At 35.7% G+C, this 26783-nt stretch overlaps 1 protein-coding gene across 4 annotated transcripts in view; it reads right to left on the minus strand.

The window, feature by feature from the left end:
* Window positions 1-308: 308 nt before the first annotated feature.
* The window catches only part of RHEB (Ras homolog, mTORC1 binding), a 29697-nt gene continuing 3222 nt past the window's right edge, over window positions 309-26783 (minus strand). Inside the window, exons 2-8 of one of the 4 annotated variants that reach the window (XR_015740183.1) lie at window positions 14762-14833; window positions 11142-11209; window positions 9739-9821; window positions 6676-7012; window positions 6508-6555; window positions 3193-3274; window positions 309-777 (exon numbers count right to left, since the gene is read on the minus strand). Coding sequence is in view for 2 of the 4 variants with exons in the window: in XM_026719892.2 (XP_026575677.1) it covers window positions 685-777; window positions 3193-3274; window positions 6508-6555; window positions 6676-6732; window positions 9739-9821; window positions 11139-11209; window positions 14762-14833 (506 nt within the window). In the remaining 2 variants the exon portion in view is untranslated. Of the gene's footprint in view, window positions 778-3192; window positions 3275-6507; window positions 6556-6675; window positions 7013-9738; window positions 9822-11138; window positions 11210-14761; window positions 14834-26783 lie in introns of all 4 variants that reach the window. The other 3 variants (XR_015740182.1, XM_026719893.2, XM_026719892.2) reach the window with 3 other exon arrangements.

Consider the following 26783-nt stretch of genomic DNA (forward strand, 5'->3'; position numbering starts at 1 on the left):
GACATACATAGAGAAAACATTCCAACAGAGAGAAAAATTAATCAGTGGAATACCTTCAAGAAAAGATTGGACAATCATTTGTCCCGGATGCAATAAGATCTCCTGCCTTGGACAGGGTATTGGATTAGAAGATCCCCAAAGTCCCTTCCTGACCTATGATTCTAAGTTACTTTGAGAATTTTCTCTTTGACATATACCATCAGAGTTCAGAAATGTCACACTGAACTGTATTATCCTGGGAAACTGAAGGAAAGCATTGTCAATGTGAAAAGAACTGCAATCCTGAAAGAACTTCAATAAGGCACACCTAATTTGCAGTATTTTATTTACAAGTATACATTGAACACAAAGAAACACTGATATTTAAGCCTAGTTAGTAGTGTAACAATATGCTTCATCTGGATGATTATTCTAATCCAATTACATTTAAAAATTAATGCCAATAAATTCTTGGTCATAATATTAAGAAATATATAAATTGAAAATATGATTGCTTAAAATTTAAAAATGAAAATGAAGCCTTTCTGAGTCAGACTTTAACATAATCAGAAGGGAAAAGTCTCAAATTGAGTGTATATAGTTCAAGTTAACAGAATAAAAAGCGTAGTTTCACTGTGAGGGGAACAGGCAGTTTGCTTCTTTAGAGAGAAGACATATCCCCACTTTAGAGCCTCCAGTGTGCAATCACATCATTGAGCAGGACGATTTCCCTTGTGAAGATCCTCCATCTATCTTCTCTGCTTCCAAAATTATCCTCCGGAAAACGTCCACAGCAGTCTGAAAGAAGGAAACAGAAGGAGATCTTCTAAGAACCCAATGCACAATTGTACAGAGTTCTTTCTTTTGTGTAAGAACAATGATTAATCTCCAGTGCCAGTGCTGGTGGCTAACTGGGGTGGATTAGGTACTGCACCTGTTCTTTGAAAGTCACAGAGGCCCTGGAGATTCTGGTTGCGTATTTAGAGAAATGTAATCTTAGCCTATCCAGAAATCACCAAGTTGAGGAAAGCTACAGTAAGGAATACACAGGAGCAGCAACCCAGGAACTACACATTTTCTACACAGTACTAGCCTTCTGCAGCCGGATTAAAATAAGCTGCCTCTTACCGTGCCCGTTGGTTTTCGGTAGAATTTTTGCCTCCACTGTTTTTAAAACATGCATTAAGGATTGTATTTAAGGATTGGGACTGAAGAAGAAACAGTTGCCCAGAAAATCCTCTAGGAGAAAATATTGGTACCAGTAATTTGTGAAGTGCAATTTTTTTTGGTAAGAAACCATCTTTCAACATTTTTGAATTAACCCAATAGCAAATCCAATAGCCTGCCTCTTTATATTGCAAGAATTATTTGTCAACAAGGTGTAATTTTGAATTGGGCTTCCTGTCTAATTTGTTCCATGCATTTAAATGCCCCCTTAGGCATCTTAAAAATGTAATACAACAAGTAATTGAACTGTGTTTTGTTTATGGCCAGATGTACATAGGGTCTCATGTGACATTTTAAAATCTAAAATCAAATGAACAAATTCACCATATCAACGTATTTCTCTCTATATATAAATGGTCCATAAAGGAGCTAGTTAATTTATTTCTCCTGAATATTATTTTAGCACAATCCTAAACTATATCGACAACTAATCAACATTTTTTCTACACAGATTTCAAATCTGCAATTCACTTTCTCTTTAGGAAAAACACTCCAGGAATATTATTTTGATGGGAAAAAAATCCTATTAATGAATCAGGAGTTTAGAAACAAGGAAAATATATTCTCATCTTAATAACCAGTGGTTTGTGATTTGCTGAGTATGTTATCAATAGCTGGTCTCACCCACTGGGCCAGGGCATAAACTTTACTACTGCTGAGTTCAGTATAATTATTAATAATTATTATTAATCCGGGTTCAAATCTCATGACCTAAGGCTGCATGGGATTGAGTGGAAAACTAGTAATATCTTTTTCAGTGTATTTGGAAATGGTCTATGCTGGCTGGAGAATTCTGGAAGCTGGAGTTCACAAGTCTTAAAATTGCCAAGATTTGGCACCCTTGAGCTAGTCTTCCAATTCATGATCACTTTTTATCTCATACTCTAGTTAAAATTGCCCTGATAGGCCATGGAAAATAGTGATTCTTACCCTAACATCCTCTTTTACCTTTTTTAAAAAACGTTTTAGGCAATTGGAATCAAGTGGCTATATTCAGTTTCGGATATCTGCAACAGTTTCACAATAGCCTCACTGACTGAAATGGGTAACATATTAGTGATTGGTGACAGAAAGAGTCAAATAAATGGCAGTCTTGAATTTTCCCTTGAAAGAAGGCCATTACCAAGTTGTACAAAGACTGACTTGGAGAATTCCTCTCCCACATACATACTCTATTAACCAGCAGCTCCAGCTAGAGAAATAATGGAAGAAGAGAGCAAGCTTTGAAATGAATTTAAAAAGAAAAAGAGAGAGTTAAAGGAAAGGAGAGGGGAATCCCAAATGCCAGGACAAAAATTTTGTTTAAGCCTGTTTAAAAATGTTTCCATTCTTAAAAGTACTGTAAAGACAAAAGCAACACTGAAGAAAGGACTAACATGAATCACAAAACAAATTGTTTGTTTACCAACAACATATTACCAAATTTTGAAAATGGTTGATTCCCTGTATCTGTTCCAGTGAAACGTCTGATGCGGAATAGCATCAGGTTATGAAAGCAATCAAATAATAGTTTATGTGACCAGATAAGAATGCTGCTGAAATAAACAAACAGCTTTTAATGACATGAGATGTAAGTATTTTAAAAACATGTGGCATATATTCATTTCTAAAATAAATAAATAAAAATAGAAGCAAAATGACCCCCCTCAAAAATGAAATAAATCACAAATTGTTTTGCCTTCTGTGCATCCATATAAACTAACTGACTGGATTGCTGTGCAAAACTGTATGAGGCTGAAAGCTGGTCTGTTGTTATTATCCAGAGTTATTGAGGATTCAGTGACATAAAAGTTTTTATAATTATAATAATATTTTTAAACAGGCTCTTGAGGTTATTCTTTCTCTCTTGCTCAACTTCAATAACGGGATTTGAATCTATCTATCTATCTATCTATCTATCTATCTATCTATCTATCTATCTATCTATCTATCTATCTATCTATCTATCTATCCATCCATCTCTGTCTATCTAAAAAAATTTGTTACCTGGTTTTCCTTAGCAGAAGATTCCAGGAAAGCTGCATTCCATGATTCTGCTAAAGCTTTCCCTTCTTCATAGCTGATCACCCTGGAGTGGAGAAAAAGGTAATTTGCTGTGAGAGACTCATAATAGGGAGAAGAGCCATTGGCTAACTTGGAAGTTCAATGGTAGTTGGGCTCTAGAATCCTGGTGTATGATTTTTGTAGCCTTGTCAGTCAGAAGGTCGCCAAAGGGGAATCACATGACCTAGAGACACTGCAACCGTCATAAATATGAGCCAATTGCCAAGCGTCTGAATTTTGACCATGTGGATCAACAGTGCATGGAAAAAGCAATCTGCAGTCATTTCCATTACAGGGTTATGCAAATCACATATCGTTGGGAAGGGACGGACTCTTATTGTTATATAACCGTATTTTTCAGTCTATAAGATGCTCCGGACCATAAGATGCACATTACCTTTAGAGGAGGAAAACAAGAAAAAAAAAATCTGCCTCTGCCTCCCACCATCCATCCGGTATTCATCTGGCTAGCGTCCTTGCAGCAAACAGCAAGGTCAGTTTCAGCACATTATCGCAGCCCCAGCATGTGGCTCAACAGGGCTCTGTTCCATTGCGCCCAGCACCACTGAACTGAGCTGAGCTGCTGCCACCGCCGTGGAACACTGGAGACTTTGCTGCTGATCACTGCCTATCACTTACTGCCGCCTATCGCCACTCGTCCACCGCCACCTGCTCACTGCCAATTGCCATGGCCCATTCGCCACCACCCACTGGCGGTGAATGGACCATGGCAAATGGGTGGGTGATGATCAGCGAATGGGTGGCAATAGGCAGAAGTTGCAGTGGTGATCCTTGCTACCTACAACAACTGATTGGCGGTATTCTGGGAGCCTGAACGCCAACCAGCTGCTCGGCAGCGAAGACTCCAGTGTTTCCCAGCAGCAATGCACCAATCCACCTACCCCCACTACAATATTCACTCTATAAGAAGCACAGACATTTCCACCCACTTTTGGGGGGGGAGGGGAGTGTGTCTTATAGTGCGAAAAATATGGTATATATGCAAGGAAAGGGATATTCAGGTAATAGACTGACCTTATACCTTCACAAATGATCACAACTGCTTGGTAGTAACAACTTAGGCACCATCTCCAATTGCACATTACAACAGCTTCACAAGCAATTTGCTGTGTGTTATTTTTGGAACAACCAATTCGGCCCATAAGGGAAATGCCATACATTTTACAGAATCCTATACTGACTAGTTCAGAAGGGGTCATTATTTGGGGGATCTTTCTTCTAAAAGAATATTCAAAAATGTGAGGTAACAACAAAAGAATTTGTTATCATAATTAGGAGTTCTGGCTCAAGCATTAAATATTTATTAAATAAATTTATACAAGTACTCTTTGAATTACAACCATTCATTTAATGACTGTTAAGTGACAGTTACAATGGCACTGAATAAAGTGACTAATAACCAGTTTTCATACTTACAACTGTTTCAGCACCCCCATGGTCATGTTATCTAAATTCAGACATTTGGCAACTGGGTCGTATTTATGACATTTACAGAGGTCCCAGGGGTCATGCAACCACCTTTTGTGACCTTCTGACAAGCAAAATCAATAGCAGACGCCAGATTCACTTAACAGTTGTGTTATTAACTTAATTGAAGTGATTCATTTAACAACTGTGGCAAGAAAGGGCATAACATGAGGCAAAACTCACTGAACATCTGTCTCAATGCTAACATCTGTCTTAGCTATGGCAATTTTTAGCTCAGTTGTGATTTAAGTCAAATACAATTGCATAGCTACCCAACTCACACATATGTTGGGTAAATAACATTCTTTAAAAATCCACCATGTAATCAAAATGCATTAAAAATGTATATAAACCCCCTACAGTACAACACAATGTAATCAGCTTTTTAATTAGCTCTGTCTCCATTCAGGGTTCCCAGGACCACTGACAAGACCAAGTTTTTAGGGCCTTCTGGAAAAGCAACTGGATGAGCGCGAACCATAACTTTTTTTTGGGGGGGGGGAGATTATGTTTCATAGAGAAGGGGCCAACACGGAGAAGGGCCCTTTTCATGGTCCCGCCATATGTACATCCCGTCATTGATGGGATCCATAACAAGCTTTGCCTTCCTATCCTATAAGCCAGATAGATGCAACAGAGGACAGGCAGCCCTTCAAAAAGCCCAGCCCCAAGCCACACACACACACGCAAGTATAAATATCTCTGATATTAAGCGACTTTTCCAGCTAGCCCAATTTTTCCAGATATGGTGAATTCTTAGACGATTTATAGAACCCAACAAATCAACTGCTAGAAATTATGGGAGTGGTATCCCAATGCATTTGGGGAATAATGTCAGGTTAGAGAAAGCAATTGAGACAGGGAGAAACCTCTGCAGTTTTATTGCTGCAGTACACATTATCAGTCCAATGAAGAAAACTACATGTCGCATTATTCGTCTTACTGCAAGCATCTTGAAAAGCCATGAAACTGGCCAAAATTCTCAATGGAGTAGTATTGGTAGATGTAGCAGTAGCAATAAAGACCCTGGTGCCTAAGAATAACCTAAATAAGAAGCAAGGAATGTAAATAACATTTTCAAGAATAATTGTAATGTAGGAAATGATGTGCCAGGGAAAATCTCATGTTTGACAGAACATGCAAAGAGGAGCAGAAGGCAATAAAACACTGCCCAAAGAGAAAATAAAACCTCAGAACGATCTAACAAATACAGCTGTCAATGTACTACTGCCTCAGATCTATCCCTGATCTATCCCTTAATGTAAGAAAAATATTCATTTTCACAAGTGCACATTTTCATCTGCTTGCCCTACAAAGAGAGTAAGAGTGTGTGGGCATGCACAGACACGAGTGCCACATGGATTCATTGTAGAACTAGAAAGCAAGTCAAGAATTAGGTAACACTAGACCTCCTACATATCCTGTGAAAACCAAAGGGTGAACCTGAACCTCTTATGTGGTCTTAATCTAACCAGCTACATCGAGAGTCTGTGAGATTGAACCCGAATAACCCTAAGACCCTGGGAAAAGTGATAAATGTAGGATAAATATAGCATGTCCTTGGCGGCCCACAATACTTGCCTTCAGCTAAATAGGTCATTGACGGGCCAATGATCCAAGCTTAGTTGGGTTTACAAGCAAATAATAGGCAAACAAAAGGCCAGGAAAAAGAATCAGATGAAAATATTTAGACCCTTAAATATTGCACTATATTTTAAGTTTAACATGATTGCAGTAGAACCTTCCTGTTTAAAGAGAAATATTCAGTACCGTTCCATATGCAGGTCTTTCTTATTCCCAACCAGCATAATGGGAATCCTGAGGAAGAAAAAACATACAACTCATTTCAGAATAGAATCAAATTCATAGAGTAAGACAATAGAAAAAATTTTTTTTTAAAATGAATCATGGAATGAAAATGACTTTGTTGCTACTTACTGGACTTTTCCCACCATGTCCAGTAACTTGCCATGGATAACTTTAATCACTTCAAAACTGCAAAATAAAAGGATGACATTATATCTGACAATCAAAGTTGCACTCGTAACATTTCTACCCAGTCTACAAATAGTTTTAAATAGATCAAATGATTCTTAAGAGTGTCTATTTGCCTAGAAATAAATGTGAAAAAATAAGAATGATGGTTGTGAAAATAACATTCTGTCTTTCCAGAGAGCAAATTGAAACCTTCCAGGGAGATTGGGTCATTTCTGGCAGTGGGTTGTCTGGAGCAGAAAGAGATTTGGTGACCTGGCACTCCAGTGCCAAACGAGACCTGGAAAAAATTAGTCCATACATAGTGAAAACTTGCTCGTGATAACGTTCTCATAGAGATGCATTTTGAAATGATCAATTAATCTTTAGCCCAATTTATCTTTGGCAAGAAATGTTAATTGGGCTGCATATGAATTTGATTTTTTTTAAATGGTAAAATCTCATAACAACTAAATACAATGATTGTATATTCAAAATAAGGAGGTTATTATAAGGACATTATTATTTTAAATATATATATGCTACCTGATTCCCAGAAACCCTGGATTTACAAATTGTTAAAAGCATTAATAAAATTAAAAATCAGTAACAATACAAGAAACATAAAAACAAAGAAATAAAATGCCAAGAAAGGAAACCCAGATGGGAACAAAGGAAAAGAAGAAAAGGGTAATAATACCAAAGTGCAAGACATATATTTCAGGATAAGCAAAAGACTGTATATATGTATGTATATATATTTTTGATCATTCATTTAACAACCATTCAAAGTTAAGATAGTACTAAAAGGGGTCTTAGGATCAGTTATTGTACTTAACGGCTGTTGTAGCATCCTGTCACGTGATCAAAATTTAGGCACTTGGAACTGGCAGGTATTTATGATGATTGTAGAATCCTGGGGTCTTGTGATCCCCATTTGCGACATTCCAGCTGGCTTCTGACAAGCCAAATCAGTTGAGGCAGTTTCACTTAACAACTATATGATTCACCTAATGACCATGTTGATTCACTTAACAACTGTGGCAAAAAAAGGTTATAAAATTGGGTGCAGCTTACTTAACAACTGTATTGCTTAGAGATAGGAGTTATAAGTTGAGGACCACCTGGGCTGTATAAATAAGTATAAGTAAGGGATAAGTAATATGACATTTATGGATGCCATGAAATAAAAGGAAGCAATCCAATATTACAAGAACCAGGGTCTGCCACGTAATCTCATGAGATTTCAGTCATTTTAATTCAAAAAAATGTTAATAAGCTATGCATACATATTTCTAAGATTTCAAAAAATCACGGCATTTTTTTGTTAAAAACAGATTTAGAATTTCTAATTGGATGCAAAATGTTAAAAAAATTAAAGTAAAATAATAAATAAATTAAAAAGAAAACAACAACAACAACAGCAAAAACTTAATGGGCAGACTTGATGAACCACCAGGTCTTTTTCAGTCATCAGTTTTCTATGTTTCTGTGAGAGGATGCCAACAACGTGTGCCACCTGGAAGGGCTGGGCAATCCATGGAGTTGGGAAGGCAACGGCTTGCAGAGCAAGAGTGGTGAGCCCGAACCCTATCAAGGTCAGTTGGAAAGAGGATACATATACTTGGCCGCTTCACACAAGATCAATTATTGTGGGGGCAAAGCATCCTAATGAAACTAATCTTTGAAATCAATAAACCATAAACAGATCTGTTGAAAGCCACTGCAGAAAGAAAGGGCTTTAATAAAAAAAAAAAGATCATTTGCATGTAAGAAGTTTCTCAAAAGTTTTCAGCATATTAATTTGGAAAACTAAAAAAAAAAAGCAAAAGTTAAAAGATTTTCTATCCCCTGCAGCCAAGAACACACACATATGAGAAAGCGATAATTGAGTCCCCATCAGATGAAGCAGAGTTCCAGCAAAGGAAATTTCCAGTGTTGGCCTCAGTACCAATTCAGAAGCTGAGCTTATTTGGTCCATTAAAAACTTGTTCTTTGTTGCCCTGTATAACATACATCCTGGGCCACAAACTCCAATAAGGAGGTCTGTCTGAGTCTTAACTCTGCTTGCCTGCCTTATTTTACACACACAATCAGGCAGCATCACAATATAACCATATATACAAGAACGAACTGAAGGCAAAAAGTTTTAAGATTTAGAGTAATGGGATTTAGCTTCTCAAGTTTTAGCTCCCTTGAGAAAGCAGCAAGGTTTTTCCTTTAGAAGACAAAACAAAAAACAAATGCCAACTTACTAGAGAATTCAGGACTGTACTAGAATAAATTATCACCCCTTGTTTGCTAGGGCAAAGTGTGAGAAACAAATCAGTTCCATTTCAAGTTCCCGCATAATCATTGGATATTTTTACTTGTTCCATTGTTTAATTTTTAAATATGTTATCTAAAATAGTGGATAACCTTGAGACTGTTCTGAACTCACACATATGCAGTTTAGAAATCCCAGTGTTTAGACTAGCATTTAGACTATCTCAGATGCCCATAACTTTAAACATGTACTGTAAAACTGACTGTAATTGTACTAACAGCATTTACTCAATTTATATCCTAGCTTTATTAAAAGGTCGCTTTGACATTAGATAGTAATTACTGCTCTGACCACATATTTTTTTCCTTGTAGGTTCACATTGCTGAGGAACAGTGGTGAAACTGGCAGTGTGAGGGAAAAGCAAAAAATACAGTTAAACTCCTCTGATTTTAAGCCTTCCATTATTGTATATATTTTGCTCATGTATTTGTAACTCCTCAATGCGTAGAAAAGCAACCACAGCCTATACATTTTCATTTTTATGGAAAGACTGAAGCTCAGATTAAAACAGCTCAAATTTAGACAACGTAGTGCAAGGGTCTTCAAACTTGGCAAGTTTAAGACTGATGGACTTCAACTCCCAGAATTCCTGAACTAACATGACTAGAGAAGGAATTCTGAGAGTTGAAGTCCACAAGCCTTAAAGCTGTCAAGTTTGAAGACCCCTGATATAGTGTATAGTATATAGGAACTTAATTTACCTTTTTATTGAAGTGACTGAGTAAACAAGAATGTAACCATTGATGTCTATGGAATAGGTCTGAGGAAATATGGAATATTCATCCTGTTGGAAGATAAAGCTGCATTAAAAATTCTGTATCAACACATTCTAATCTTTGATGCTTAAGTTTAAACACAATCATCACATCATTGGAACACCATAAATGAATGTATACAAACTGACATCTTTTCACCACCATGTCTTATATTCCTGAAATTCCAGGCATAGCTGAAAGATTTCAATGCCTGTGGAAGGGTCAGCAAAAATTCAGTTGAAAATATAAGGCGTAGAAGCATATTACTGAAAATGGCATGTCCATATAATCAAGTTTATAACCAATGATGTTAACAAATGCTATATGGGAATTTGGTAAAATTGAACTTTGCATTTCTAAGTTGCTATATTAAACTTGAGTTGCAAGGAGACTATTAAAATAAACTGTTACGTTACTAGATTTAAATTTTATCAATTTTATATTTTTGCTGTTAAGAATGCAAAATTAGATAAACTACTTTAGTAACTTTGTACATGCTCAACTGCATTACAAAGGTTTTTAAAAAACCCTTCAGATTTTAGTTTATAGCAAAATCCGGAATGGACATATATAGTATTCTACAAAAGGCCAGACCAAACAACAGTCTAAGTTCCAAAGATTTGAATTTTAATCCTGCTGCTTATTATGAGACATTTTTAAAGTCCTAAAGCAATTTTGGTTGCCTTCCTAGCCAGTCCAAGCACCTTTCAGAGATAGGGCCATTTACCATAGCATTTTCTTGATTGGGGACAAACTTTGCCAATACTACTTATATTATAAGGTGGTGGCCACAGAATCTTGCCACTCCCTTTATCCATCTGAGAATTACAGATGGTCTTGTGTGGGACATTTTCTTAGGTCATGGTTCTCCCCTGGACCTGGGTTGGATAAATCCTCAGGAATTGACTTGATAGTGGCTCTTCCTCTTGTTCTTGGTGAACTTGGAAAGTTAAAATGGGGAGGAATCCTAATGTACTCACCTCCCTCTTTCCCAAACTCATATTTAGCAGAGACATCTAAAGAAGCATTGTACCTATGCTTGATTGAACAAAAGCACAGCGCTCCTGCGCTTCTCCAGGACTGCAGATCTTCAGAAGTTCATGTTCAACAGAGGGAGAACCAGGGAATAATGTGACAGAGACAAGAATGGAAAGAGACAGCTGGGAAGGGAGACGGGGGGGATCAGCATGTACTACTCCAGCCTCCTAACCACTGGAGTCTTCATATTACAATAATGTGTGTGAAGAAGGTAACACTAAAAAGACTGAACCTATTTGACCATAACTCAGTTCTCCAAGGACATCAACAAGTATCTGTACAATCTGAAGATACTAAACCCAAACTAATACCTGGCCAGCAGTGTCAACCACTTGAAGATGATATTCTTGTCCATTGACAGTAATCAGCTTTGTGAATGCTGGACAAATAAAAATAAGAATATGTTAATGTTTCAGGTGCACTGTTCATTAAAATCATGCAAGTAAAACTATTTTAGGTATTATGAGAAATTTTACACACACACACACACACACACACACACACACACACACACACACAAAATCCCCCAAAACTTCAGTTATGATGCCTCTGAGTGGATTTACATAATAATAATGGAAAAACAGATTTGCTAATAAGATATTTAATTTTTCCATTAGATTAATTTTTTTTATTTATATCCTGCTTTTATTAATTTCATAAATAACTCAAAGCAGCAAACATATCCAAACATACCTTCCTTTTCCTATTTTCCTCACAACAACCCTGTGAGGTGGGTTGGGGAGAGAGAGGAGGGGGGACTAACCCAAGATGCACAGGCCAAATACAAAACAAAAGCCCAGTTGGATTTTAAAAGTTTGGTTCTAGTAAATGTATTATTTTTGTAAAAATAATAATAATATATAATATAATTTTCCCCAAAATTAAAAACTATGTTAAAAGTTTGAAAATTGATACAAACACAATATAAGGGGACTACACTGTGCAATATTTCCACTAAAGTATATTCAAGAATATATCAAAGAACATGAACATGAAATAAAGGTTATTTAGCTGCACTTGACTCCATGAAAAACACTCTTGCTTTTTCACAGAGGCAGAAAGTTACTCTTTACAGTCTATTTGCTCATACGCTATGCTTAGAAATTGCAGGCTGCATTGAAAAAAGTTGTAACTCCTCCTTGCAAGAAGAGGCTGGACTTCAGGATTTTATGGTTCTTCTCATCTAGAAAATTATAAACACTATTTAACAAAGGGCTGACTCAAGTAATTACATTTTAATTGATTAAATGCTTTTTTAAACATTTGCTAAATTAAAATAATCTTAAAACTAATATACTTGTTTCTCATATGCCTCTTGCTTTTCAATTTTACTTATCTGCATTTAAATAGATTGTACTTGATTACACATGAATTTAATTTCCTTAACCAATCAGAATCTTTAAAGTTAATTAAGTTTGGTAGCAGCAGGTTTCCAGATTTGAAATTCCATTCATGAACAACTGTATCTGCTGTCATTAAGGCTGCCTGCCCCAATTTAGTACCTGCAGCTTAGCATATCCATCATCTTGTGAAAGTGCTTAGCACATGAAAGCAACAGAAATTGTTGCAGTGGGTAGAAGTCAAGATATGCACTATCTGAATACAAGACTGACAGTGAATGTTTGATGAAGCCAGCATTTTGTTAACATAAATCAAATTCTTTTTTATAAAAAAAGTGTTGAAATGATCTCTATAATTTATTTATTTATCTTATTTATTTTTCTAATGCCATCCAAATAATTCCAAATATAAACAGTGGCTATTCTATCAGCAGTAATGTGGGGTGGATAAAATTTCAGAGTTGGTAAATGCAAAACACTTTGTTAAACATTCATTGCTGAAGAATTAGCTGCCGCTATACCAAGGCAACTGTTCTGAGGACTTTTATGCAGGGAAGGTCCAGCTGCAAGGCTAACTTGAATCCAAACAGAAGCCCTGGGAAAAAATTTTTTTTCCAAAGCCTCAAAATTTATAGTCAAAACAGGAAGATTGAGGAATTTTTCCACCAATGTCTCAGAATTTGAGTCAAAACAGGAGCACTGGGGAATTTTTCCACCAAGGTTTCACAAGCTTCCTGGCAATAATACAGTATACAGATCAGCACATCATAGGATAGTTTATCAATACTGTACTTTGCAACAGACTTCAAATCAAGTTCATCTTTCAGCGTTTGAAGAATGCCATGATTACAAAATTGAATTTTAAGCTACCAAATTGAATTTGGTGTATTTCACAGTATACATACAGAATGAAGTCTCAAAGGTTTATGAATGAATATATTTTGAATACAGACAAACTAGATTTGCTGCACTAGATAACAGCAGAACTTTGTAAATTTCAGACTTATTTTATAGTCCTCATGGAGGATTGAGATTTCACTTTGTTACTTCTAAATATATTTATGATTTACAGACAACAATCATATTTGCAAATGTTTCAAATCCAAACACAAGGGAGGAAAGAAATAGAAAAATGCAAAAGTTGACCTAGTTTCCTAAAATTATTACAATTAATATTTAATACAGACCAACACATTGTAGAACATTTCTCATCTATAATGGAGTGTTAAATATGAGAAATAGTGTTCACACCTATATTTTTGAAATAAGATTAAATAACCTTCAGGAATGGTAACTAAAACCATGTGGCATAGTATTGTCTATGTGTATACCGTACACACACATACAGTGTATGTATGCATGGTTTTGTGTGTCTGGGTGCGCACCTGCCTATATGGGGTATACCAAAAGTCAGGCCCCACAGATAATTTATTACATGAATTAAACTATAAATTATTTGGTTGTCATTTGCTTCTAAACACTTCTTTTCTCATTTGGCATGTGACTTTGAACATTCCTAAGTACCATAACATTTTTTTCTGAGAAATAAATAAACTGTATTGTGATTCGCCTATGGGGCCTAATTTCCGGCACACTCAGCATGAGTGTGGATGTATTTGTGGATGTGTGGGAATAGACGGCTAGAACTGATTGACACTTAATAAGAAAATCTTCAGATAACCTTTTTGAAAGGGAGACAAAGTACAAGATCCAATCTGGGTCAATAACAGGGACTGGAGATTTACTCTTCCGAGCTTTTGGATTCTTGCAGGAACCCCAAAAACTCTCTGAAGATGGGCTCCAGCAGGAGACTCAAAGCTCAGAAGAGTAAACCTTTGCTCCCAGTGACTGACCCAGATTGGATCTTGCAACATATATTTGCCTTCATTTGTAGACAAGGTACCTTGGAAGTACATAAACAAAACTGCAGAGATTTCTCTGATATATTTAATAATATAAAATTCTAGAATATTATTGATGTACAATTTGGGCAAAGACAGGTTAACATTTAATGTAAACAATGTTAAAACTACTGAATCTTAACTTGAACTATATTCTGAAAAATAATCAAAAACAATATTAAATATATTACAATACTAGGAATTCCATAATTAATTGAGCATGGCTTTATCTTATGTATGGATTAAATTGTAAGAGTATATGGAGGTGGCTCCCAGGAAGGGCCTTCTGCAATGAAAAGACCACTAAGGTTAGTTAAGAAAGCTGACTGCAGAGGATGAATTAAAATGGCGCATTGCTTGGAAAGTAGAAAGACTGTTCTAAAAAAATTGCTGCAGCCAAATGACAGCAATGGGTTTTTTGTAGCTGTTTTATTTTGTTTTTAAGGAATGAGAAAAATGATTAAATGCCACAGAGTTGGCTACATAAGCATTACTACAATATAGTGTATGTGTATATAATATCCATAGAATATATTTTGTCTTTATTGAACATTTAATCTTAAAATAGCCAAATGTTTAGGGGAAAGTTAAATGCATATTTTTGACAAAAGATTAAAAAAAAAACAAGATTCAGAAACTGTAAAATTGTTGACAATTCTTCTGATTTCTGCAGAGTTCAGAATTACTTACTGTTCTCTATGGTAGGATCATAGGAATCAACAAATTGGCCCTCCACAAATTGAATGGTCAAAGATGATTTGCCTATGAAGAAAGTAAAGGTAGTATTACAAGTGCTGCACACAATACATTAACTTTTTTTTCAGACAGATTATAGTTTTTCAGCATCCTGAAAAAAATGGACCGAGATCTGAAAAAATGATAGAAATTTCAGTCCATAAATATTTTCCATGCCTTGATTTTGTTTAGCTGAAGTACATAGGAATGGTTGTTTTATGATCCACCATTCAGATATTCTGAATCTCACCAAGCCATAGACTAATTTATCTAGTTCTACCTATAACAGCCTTCTCCAACTTGTTGTTTGTTCCCTCTTTATGCCCAGCAAACATGGCCACTAATAATCTGAAGAACCTCAGAACAGGGAAGCCTTTCCTACTTTGACTGGCAGCAACTTTTTAAGCTTTCCTAGAAGACTGGCATTGAGTCCTACTTGAAGATGCCATAAACTGAACTCGAGGTACTTCTGGATAAATAAACATCCTTCTTAATACACAAAGTATACCCAGATTACTTAAAGGAACAAAATATTCCTGAAATACAGTAGAGGGAAAGCTACCCTAATACTTACTCCAAATAAAATCACAATACTTTACATGTCAAATGCTACAGCTTTCAATTCACCACAATTATTTCTATAATTATAATAACTAACTTATTTGCATTGGGATTTTATGATTGTGGACAACACATATATTTTAAAACATTATTATTTTGATCATCAACCAGAAATCAAATTTTTTTATGATGAAGAACTAGCAATAACTTCATTCTCTACTTATGTCTGCGATTATTAGACACAGTTTTAATTCATAGACTTACTGTACAAATATTAAACCTATTCTTGAAGTTGAATCCCTGAAAAACAATATTTTTACTAATGTCCTTTTTGTTGGGTGACACATAAGTTAATAACAGATTTTAAGATTCAGAAGCACTGTTAACACAGTATGAAACAGAATGCCACCCTTAATTTAGACACGTGGAAAACTATTTTAAAATTCAACTATATCTTTTTGCCTATAATGCCCAGCTTAATGAAATACCTGCTGAATTTTCGCTTGATATTTTTGTCTATAAGCAATATAATTTTTAAACCATGATATGTATTGGGTATTTTTAGTTGAGGCTTACATGGCCATGGTGTAGTAAGACTGAACTTTCAGATTAACATGATCTCTCATGTTTCCTCTGCATACAGATATTTTTAAAGTATTATGCCATAATCACTTTTCTGAGAGATGTTGAATGTACTATAGATCCAGCCTGGTACCATTCAGATGTGATGAGACTAGAATGTCAGAATTTTCAAAAATCATAGCCAAATTTTGGGGTAGTAGGATAACATCACACCTGGAAGTACCAAAATAGTAATACAGGTAATCCTTGCTTATCAACCGCTCTTCCAGCAACTGTTCGACGTAACAACAGCATTGAAAAAGAAGATTTATGACTAGTTCTTGAAGTTGTGTCAGTGTCCTCACAGACACCTGATTGTGATTCAGGCACTTGGCAACTGATGTGCATGTACTAGGGTTGCAGTCACATGACCACCATTTATAACAGCTGGGGTTTGCCACATGCAAAGTCAAGAGGGCAGGAATTTGCAAGTTGTAGTCATATGATGATGCACTTAACGACCACTTAATAACCACTGTCGGAACTAATGCTGGTAATCAGTATACTGATATTTCATCTTCTGACTGCATTGTTTAGCATTGGAAATGTCACTACCAACTGCAATCAATAAGTGAGAACTTCCTGTAGCTGATGCAGATGATCAGAATGCTTTTAAAAACAACCTAAAACCAAGAGGCACCAGTTATAGCCAATTTCTGATTCATCAATGTGTATTCATCTACTGTATGCATTTTCATCCACAAGAATAGTTGACCTTAAAAACATGCTAGGGCACAGTTTATCGAGGGTGACTTAAAATTTGTCTTTGAACAAATCATATGGAAAGAAACATCTTTGTAATGTTGTGATTCTTTAAAATAGTAAATAGATTTGGGCAATATGCCCCTCATAAATAAATTCATCAATATACTACATTCTAACAGAAATCTCTTGGGAGATTTTCTCCTTTCCAACCTTGGGCATGGGGCAAACTTACAAAATTTACAAGGTTAGGCCTAACCTCCATCCTCAAACCACACATGTTCAAGCAGCACAGATGAAACACCAAAAGTTTTGCTATTTAAAGGGAGCGGGAAGAAAATCAGGTCAGCCATCTATCATGGACTGGCTAACATGAAAGTACTTCCACCACAAGAATAGGCCAAAGTCATTACACAGACACAAACGTATATATATATATATATTTTACACACGCTATGATGGATACTAAGATAATAACTAGAATAGTAGTGTAAATATCCAGAAATACAGTCAAATATAAGTAATGATGGTATAATAGAAATAAGAACCCCCGCAACCCATCAGAAAGTATAGATTAATTTACTCAATCTCTTTAGGAAATATAAATATTTCCCATTCATGTTTAGGCAAAGAGGATATTGCCTTTAATCTTCACCAACTCTTCAATTACCCCCAAACAGGGAAAGTTGAGTTAAAAGTTTGCTGGGTACAAGAAGAATTTTTAGCACTAAGAATTCCTTAGTTTCTTTTTAATCTGGCATTTAAAACCTTGTTATCTTGTTAGCTGTCATCATCATCATCGCCATCGTCACTATCACCCCTCCTTTCCCACAGCAAGATACAAGCATAAGCCTGGGAACATTCAAATTCTAGAAGACTGCAACTCAGTATTGTTTGAAAAGCCTACTCTAGAATACATAAAAGCCTACTCTAGAATACATAAAAGCCTACTCTAGAATACATAAAAGCCTACTCTAGAATACATAAAATACCATTTTAGATAAATATTCAAATTTTAATTTTCAGCACTAATTTAAAGAATTCACAGAAACCAAAGAAGATATTTCACTTACTTAAAAAAAAAACTGACTAATTTCTTTCTTACCTTGTACAGAGTTGTTTTGTTAGTAAAGGAACTTCCTGTTTTATCTGAAAGAATGGAAGGAGGAAAAGGGGAGACTGAACAGAAGTAGGCACTACCTATCAGTTTCATTAAAACATGCATAAAGAGACAAAATATATTGTACCTTCATTCAAAGAATGGTTTCGCATAAATTTATGTCTTGTTTAATGTTTTTTTTTTAGACCAGTGTTATTCAAACACAATAATGTTAAAATATATAGATTTCAACTCCCAGAATTTCCCAGGCAGGATGCCAGTATGGAAATTTTGAGAGCTGAAGTCCACAAATCTTAATATTGCCATTTTTGAAAAACACTGGTTTAGACCAATGTTTAGGTTGATGAAATATAAAACTCTTTTTTTCAAGAGCTATTTCCGTCTCCTTCACATGATCATTGATCACATTGATCAATTTTTCTTCATTCAAGTTCGTATTAGCATTAGGACTTACATTGAAGCAACATACATGTTATATGTTATAACATACAGATTCCAAACAATGCATATGTTAAAGTTAGGATCAACATTTTATGCATAAAACTCTACTGGGTGTAGGGCCTGAAATATGTTTCTATCACAGTTGTAGAAGAATGCAGCTGTTAGAAAAATTGGATGAGAAAAAGCAATAATTTAAAACCCCTGACATTATATAAGTTGTATTATTCAAAACCAAACAAATCAAATTATAGTAATGTAAAAAGAATACCATCCCAGAAGATGTCAGTTATGTGACATTCAGGCTTCTAGTTCCTTGCACATAAAATATTGGCATGCAAGTTGTACCCTCAGTTACAATTCATATCTGACTGAAAGACACTAGATTATAATTTTATAAAGTTATAATCAAATAAGATTACTGGCACTATTTTGCCTGCCTGCTTTCTATTTTGAGTGGGAGAAGAGAACGCTGGATCTTTACGTTGGACATGTTCGCTTGTACCAAATCATTGACATAGTTTATCTTCATATCAGGCTACCATCTGTGAGTGAAAACTGGAACAGTCTCAGAAATTACTTTAATTCAAAGTCTTGTAAATAATTTGCCCTCTAGTCTTTCCTATCTACTGAATGTCTTCAAGATATATTGGAATCCAGCCCAAATCCAATGCTCACAAAACTGCTGGGATCTTTTCATAAGGCAAACCCTTTTGGATTGTAGCAGGTGGACAGAAATATATTATATGTTCATTTAGGGATATCAGGGATGATTCATTTATATATTATTTTGAAAAAAATGGTGGGCAAGGGACAGACTATTGAAGCCATAGTTTAACTCTTAGTTTGTGCAGCTTAGATAGTTATGTCCTTTCCTATTAAATCTGAAGGGATTCTCAACATTTCCTCTTAACCTCTTGTGTTATTCATGTCATTCAAGAATTAAACTTCATGGGTACTGCTACTGTAATTATTATTTATATTAAACATATAACCATATACTATACAACCAAAACTGCTTCCAGTTTTGATCGCTAGGATGTTAAAAGGATGTTGAGACCCTGAAGGAGTGCAAAGGAGAGCAACAAAAATGATTAGGGGATTGGAGGCTAAGAATGGTTGCAGGAATTGGATATGTCTAGTTTAATGAAAAGAAGGACAAGGGGTGACATGATAGTCTTCTGATATTTGAGGAGCTGCTACAACACTAAGAAGAGGAGATCAACCTATTCTCCAAACCCCTGAGGGCAGGACAAGAAGTAATGGATGGAGACTAATAAACCAATGGAATGGCTTGTCTTCCAAAGTTGTGGGTGCTTCATCACTGGAGGTTTTTAAGAATAGACAGCCGTTTGTCTGAAATGGGATGGAGTTTTCTGCCTGAGCAGGGAGTGGGATTAGAAGACCTCCAAAGTCTTTTCCAACTCTGTTATTCTATTGTTTCATGTTGAATGACTAGTGACTATTCTAAGTTACAATGGTGCTGAACAAGGGGGACCTATGACAGATCTATGTAGTTATGGCCATTGCAGCATCCCCCAGTCATGTGATCACAAAGGTTTTACTTATTAACCGCCAGTCATTAGGTAGTGATGTGGACAGTGTAAATTTTTAATCGATCAATCAATCAATCACCATTTGTGATTTTCACTGCTGACTTCTGCCAAGTCAAATCAATGGGGGAAGAGGTCATAACAGGCAAAAATGCAATCATGAGACGCTACAAGTGCATGGGACTCCCCTAATAGCAGTAACTGGGATTGCCATTGTAAGTTGGTGTGGTCATGTAATGTCATGCTTTATGACTACACCACTTAGGAATTGAGTATCCACTCCTAATTATCATAGTTAAGCCAGGATTACTTGCAATTGTTCAGGACATAAAATTTACTCAAGAGAGTATATATGATATGATGCTTAACTCTGAATGGGAGTTGGTAATACCTTATGGGCAGGGAGAGAAGAGGGTTAGGAATAAAATGTATAAAGTTGTACGTGGACAGGGTGACTGAAGTTATTGGTGATATGCATGCCAGTGATAGTGATTATTTCAGTCTATCAATTCAGCTGTGGATGGATGTAAGAGATTTTAAATAAATAAATCCAGAACAGTGCATAGTATTCAATGGCATTAACATTAAACCTTGTGCTATTAGGGCATTAAAACAACCCAGAATGGTGCAATTCTTGCATATTTTGGTAGGTTGCAGCAATCTTTTTTTTTCTGCTTGAGCTATTCATAGAGGGCTATTTTTTCTCTTATTACTCAAACATTTTTTTCTATTTTACACCAAAGAATGGAATAGAGAAGACAAATAATTTTGGCATCAGGATCATATTTCTCACTTTCAACACTACAAAAAATTCATAGGGGAAATTTCTAAAGTTGAAATGTTTGCTTTGTTTCAAAATAATAACATATATAACATATGTCAGCATTCCGCAACTGGATACCCTCCCAATACATTAGGACAAAAACTTACAGAATTTATAAACAGAATATGAAATGTTGAAAGTACCCAGTTGGAAAAAGCTGTTAAATTTACTTAGTAAATTTATGGACCTAAATTATACACTAAACTATCCAAACAAATTGTTTTACATAATCACTCAGTCTATAATTCTTGAATATTCATAACTTAATAACTGTTTTAAAATTTGCAAAGAATCTCAGCCCACTTTTAACACACATGGCTAGCTGAGAATTCTGTGAGTTGAAGACTATATCCAGATGGCACCAGAGTCAAAATAGTCACATTCCTTAACCTCTCATTACTTATTTTGTCTCATTTTATGACCTTTCTTGCCACTGTTTCCCCAGAAAGTTCAATAGAAAAACAGGCAGGGAAGGTTGTAAGCTGCTGTTGCTGCCTGCCAAAAGGATTCCCTCTCGTCTCAAGGGGCTGGTTGAAAGAATTGTTTGTTGCGGGGAGTTGAATTCCTTTGGCAGGATGAAAAAAATGGAGTTCAGATCCCACAGATCCAAGCTCTGGGAGTATTGGGATTGCAGTCACTGAGCAAAGCAGTGACGTCGGCAGCTTGCTTAAAGACTGCTTCGCTTAACAATCAGGATTCCGTTCCCAATTGTGGTTGTAAGTTGAAGTACACCTGTACACCTGTAAGAGAGCTTTAAATCTGGAAAAAGTTGATGAAAGCAAGGAAAGAGCATTGATAGAGCAGGTGAAATCCTGGGTTAGAAACTGAGAGGCCATGAGTTCTAATCCTCTTTTAGGCATGAAAAGCTGGCCCAGTGACTTTGGGACAGTTGCCCTCCCAGCCCCATATTGTCCTTGTTGCAGGCAAAATAAAAAGCAGGAATGCAGCTTTAAACTGACAAAAATTAAAGAAATATAAAATCTTATAAACAAATAATACTAATGTTTATGAAGTTGTCAGCAGAATTATAGGCATAATAGACCAAACTGCAAATAATACTGAATCAAATATGAACAGAAATACCATGTTAAATTGTTGAATCTTATTTTTACTGAATGTACCAAGGCCAGGATAAAGAGCATTGCCTCTAGGCATTTTTAAGAATGATTTTAATATAGATAACAAATCAGCACCACATATTACAAATTGCTTTTGGGGAGAATAATCTTTCCATTTCTTAAAGTATTTTGCCATGTTCTATCAGGACTGTGAAAAATGCAAATTCAACATTCAAATAAATATATGATGTCCCTTTTCTTTATAGAAAAATATTCTCTCTATAAATCTAGCATTTTGCAAGCAAATAGACACAATGAGAATCCCAATTTATGTTATTTGGATACTACAGTTTCCTATACAATGTTAAACTGCACAACCAAAACTTAATATTTCAATAATCCATTCAATATGCTTGTCAGACCAAAATCAAACTAAGATTAAACTTCATCACATTCTGCTGTACACTCTAATTATAATCTGAGTGATGCTAACTTGATTTTCACAAAAGTATGACCTTTCTATTTCACACAGAATATAGAGGAACTTAAAACAAAGTGCAATGTATTCAACGTCACTCATGCAGAACAGACTTCCAAATTTGTATTATGGAAAATATAAACTAAAATAGGCAAGGCAGCTAGACTTTTGGCTTGCAGGATTTCATGCAGTCCTGAGAATTCAAACCAGTGTTCTTATTTTTTCCTACAAAAATATTTGAAATAAGTGAGTGCAATTCATCCTCAAAGACAGCACTCATGCACATTTTTCAAATATAACTGTTGGAATTTTAGAATAGTAGAATTATGCTGATTTGATTGTATCAAACAGCTTCCTACTTATATCAGAAATGTACACAGCACACTGATCCAAGGTTCAATTACAAGTTATGCAGCCTACTTAAAGAAGCCAATCTGTAAATAAATACAACTAGAAAGTAGAGTTGAAACATCTAAATGTTGGCACATAATGTATTAAAGGTGCTATTTAAGTAATCAAATACTTATGAAAGTGAGATCAAAGCTAAGCCAATGTATACAGGTAATTCAGGAGTTAATTCTAGCACAGTGTCCTTAGACAACCCTTTCTCTGGCTCAATATTACAGTTAAGAATACTGCCTCTAGTGCTTACTGCTCCCACTTACAAGTTCACTGCAGTAAGATTTGCCACTAGGCAGGCAGGCATAAAATGAAGCTTTTAATTAAAGTTGGCATTTTAGGCTACTATTGAGGAACAGCCAACATGCTAGCATGATCTAGGCTCTAGCACTATGGGAATCCAGTGCAAACCCTTTCAAATACCCAACATAATGTTTAAGCTATGCCGAACCACTATTGCACTTTTATTATTAAAGATTTGGCAACTCTGCAAAATATAGCTATGTAACATAATTTTTCCCACTAAAAATGCATCTAATAATGAATCGTCCACAGTACTAGAATAATTAAAACACAATGAGCAGCAAAATGAAACACATTAATGTCAGAATTGGCATAGAGTACTCCAAGATGATTTGATATGAATTCTTCTTTTATGGAACAAATCTATTTCTGTTCAATTCCCCTCTACGCATCAAATTTATACACAGTTCTCCTACCCAGATCCTTAACTGTATTTGTCTACATTTTTAATCATTAAGAATAAGTTTCATTCAGAGTATTCTATGGATCGTTTTCTGATTACACACCAATGTAGAATTAGTATTTGAGAGTCTTCAATGTTTCAATGAATAAAAAAATCCTTCCAAATTTAGAGCTACTCAATGCTCATCAGATATTTTATTTTCTCACTACAGTATTAGAGCTTTCTCACTTTGCACTCTCTAATTGATTTCCCATACGAGAAAACTATTTTGCATCTCCAGATTAATTTCTCTCCATAATGCCTGAATATAGGTATTCCTTAACTTACAACCATTTGTTTAGTGATCACTGAAGTTACAATGACACTGAAAAAAGTGACTTATGACGATTGTTGCAGAATCCCCATCGTCACATGATCAAAATTTGGATGCTTGGCAACTGACTTATATTTATTATGGTTACAGTATCCCGGGGTCACGTAGTCAATTTTTGAGACCTTCCAGCAAGCAAAGTTAGTGGGAAGCCAAATTCATTTACTAACTTAACTGCTGTGGTTCACTTAACAACTGTAGCGAGAAAGGTTGTAAAATGGGGCAAAACTCACTTAACAACTCTCTTGCTTAGCAACAGAAATGTTGAACTCAGTTGTGGATTATAGATAGCACAAATTCTGGTGTTTATTTAAAGCCAGCTGATATTTTTTCCTCCAACTTTCACATGTAGCTTTATTCTCTTTTTTCCATTTCAGGTTACATCTCTGTGTCCTTGGAGAGCAAAAATGGGAAGAGAGGAAAGGAGGAGAAAGAACTAGAAAACAATTAAGCCTAAAGAAGGTCTTAGATATATCTTTATTATATATAATTTTCAATTGAAAATGTGACCCTCCTCCCCATGACAGTTATTGTCACACCACAACAGGAATTGGCAATCTGTTTCACTAAGACTGCATCCTTTTGATTCTTATTGCTGTACCGTATTACATTTTATTGACCATTCCTGTAGAACTGAAAGAGAACATATAGAGAACTTCCCCTCATTTTATCCCCATGAGAAACTTTTGAGGTAGACTGAGCTGGAAAATGCTGATTGGTCATTTAAAAAGCACTTAACAGAGTCTCAAACTACTTAACTACTGGTTCTCCATATTCCCATTAGAGTTTGCTAAGAAAAGTAAGACTAGAATAATGACTCTTTTATAATAACTCAAGTGCCTTGTATACCAGGGGTGTCAAACTCAAGGCCCACAGTCCTGATCTGGCCTGCAAGGCCGCCCTGGAAACAGTGAAAGACCAACCTGCAATGCCTCTGCCAGCAAAAATGGAGCTCAGGAGGGCCGCACACAACCTTCCTGAGTTCCGTTTTCACTGGCAGAGGGTTACAGGAGGCCATCCCAGCCAAAAATGGAGCTGGCTCGGGAGCCCATTTTCACTGGCAGAGCACTTGGGCCACCACAGGCGCCCCTGACACGATTGATGTCAAGCTGGCCACACCTACCCTGGCCATGCCCACCCCGAGGCCAAACACAACCCTGATGCAGTCCTCAATGAAATTGAGTTTGACATCCCTGATATATACTGCTTGAGAACTATATACAGTAGGACTTAATTATTTTGTAGATATTAATAAAACAATTGAATCAACCTCAAACAGGAAATCTATACTTTTTGGCAGGGTATGAATATGTTGAAGTTACTTGTCTGCTTACAGCAAATAAAGAGAAATACAGCTTGACTTTTACAGGTAATTCTTGCATACTTCTCTCAATTCTTGGGATCCAACCTCCTATTCAAAAATATACATGCTACAAGACAAAATTCATACAAATGAAAGAGAAATGCCAGAAAGATGCCTTTGAAAATGTTTAGGTTACTAATGCCAATGTTCAGCTCACTATAGGAATGCAATATAAATTATTCTAACTGGATTACCTGTTATATAGTAAACACACACGAAAGCTTACTGTGGCACTGCTAATCACTTTACCTTTGATACTTTCTCTTTAGTTTACATGGAAATTGCTTGATTTCGGACAACTCATTATTATGCAATCTTCCCATAGTACATATTGTAGATGTTGCGGCCCAAGCCCATGTACCTGGCTGGACTCTGAATCAATTCTCTGATTCACCTTGTTCTTTAACATCACTCTGTTTACAATAGAACAAATATGTAAAGAATGCCAGTGACTCCATGTTTAAAGTTCTTTAAAGCCCTTAAAGGGGGTAGGGGCAGACAATACACCTTTCAAGTAGCCTGAAATCATCTACGGTAGAATACAAATATTCTCTCTTGGGAGAAGGAAGCAGGTAGGTTACATAAAGGGGCATTTTACAGTGTTTAGTAAATCTGGAAAATTGTATGATTTATGTTATGAGAATTTCAAGAAACATCCAGTTATGTCACTTGTAGGCAAACCAAATACTGAATCAGGCATAAGCATCAGAAGAGATTACAGCCAAATGTAACTCTCTAACAATATGCTATACAATACATTAAAAAATGGCATGTAATTGTCACTTACACTTTGTTTTATAAGTCTATGCCTGCAAAATATCTGTAATAGTAGGTCTTTTAACCTACAGTGTTTTCCAGTCCTAAAATAACTTATATTCCGTGCACCTTAACCAATATTTTTTTAAAATTAACGCATTTATCTGAATAAGACTGAAATCTACTCTAGCTGATCATTAGTTTGGTCCTGAATATCATCAACACACTCACAGGATTCCAAGAAGGAACTCTTCCTTTAAAATCATTCACAAATGCAATTTCCAGGAAAAGCTTTGAAATCACCAATAGCAACCAGGTGATCACATTTCTTCAATGCAAGAAAAATTAGTATTACTCAGTATGTTCCATCAACTGTATGTTTAAATGCAACAGCATGCATAGAACACATGTTAATCTATATTTACTTGTTATGCCAGTTAGTGGAAATAATGAGAAACAATACAAATTGTAAAGTTTCATAATTCCTAAGAAAGCTTCAGTCTGCTTTCAGCTGTTAAAAAACACTGACATTCCATGTTCAGCAAATCTCACTTTATTGCCAAATAATCTGAGAGGGCTTTGTTCTAATCTACTGTTCTTAATTTTCCTTCTGATTCTACATTTGGTTTATCAGTAGCAATTAGGAGATTGTATGGACTGCAGAATAAATGTAACTTTTCTATCAAATTGAGCTTGCTTTCTGCTGACTTTCTAGAAATATCCAGATAGTTTTCTTTAACGCACAAAGTAACTGGTCTGCTTCTACTTTATTACTTTTCCTGGCGTCGCCCAAGTAAGCCTCAATCAGGTGGTGAAGAAAATTAACTAGAGAATGGAATATAACGGACAAATATGAGATGATACGAATACATGAGTGTAAAAAATGGTTGTAAATATGTATATAATTGTACAGAAATGTAGATAAATGTAAACAGAAATAATATGGAACTAGCACCATACTAATAACGTAAGGAAAAAAGGAAATTAACTGTTATGTGTATCTCTATACTATAGCTTGTATGGCCAAAA

This window comes from Pseudonaja textilis, chromosome Z (assembly GCF_049901715.1).
Source record: "Pseudonaja textilis isolate UNSWEBS1 chromosome Z, rPseTex1.2, whole genome shotgun sequence".
Lineage (NCBI taxonomy): Eukaryota > Metazoa > Chordata > Lepidosauria > Squamata > Elapidae > Pseudonaja > Pseudonaja textilis.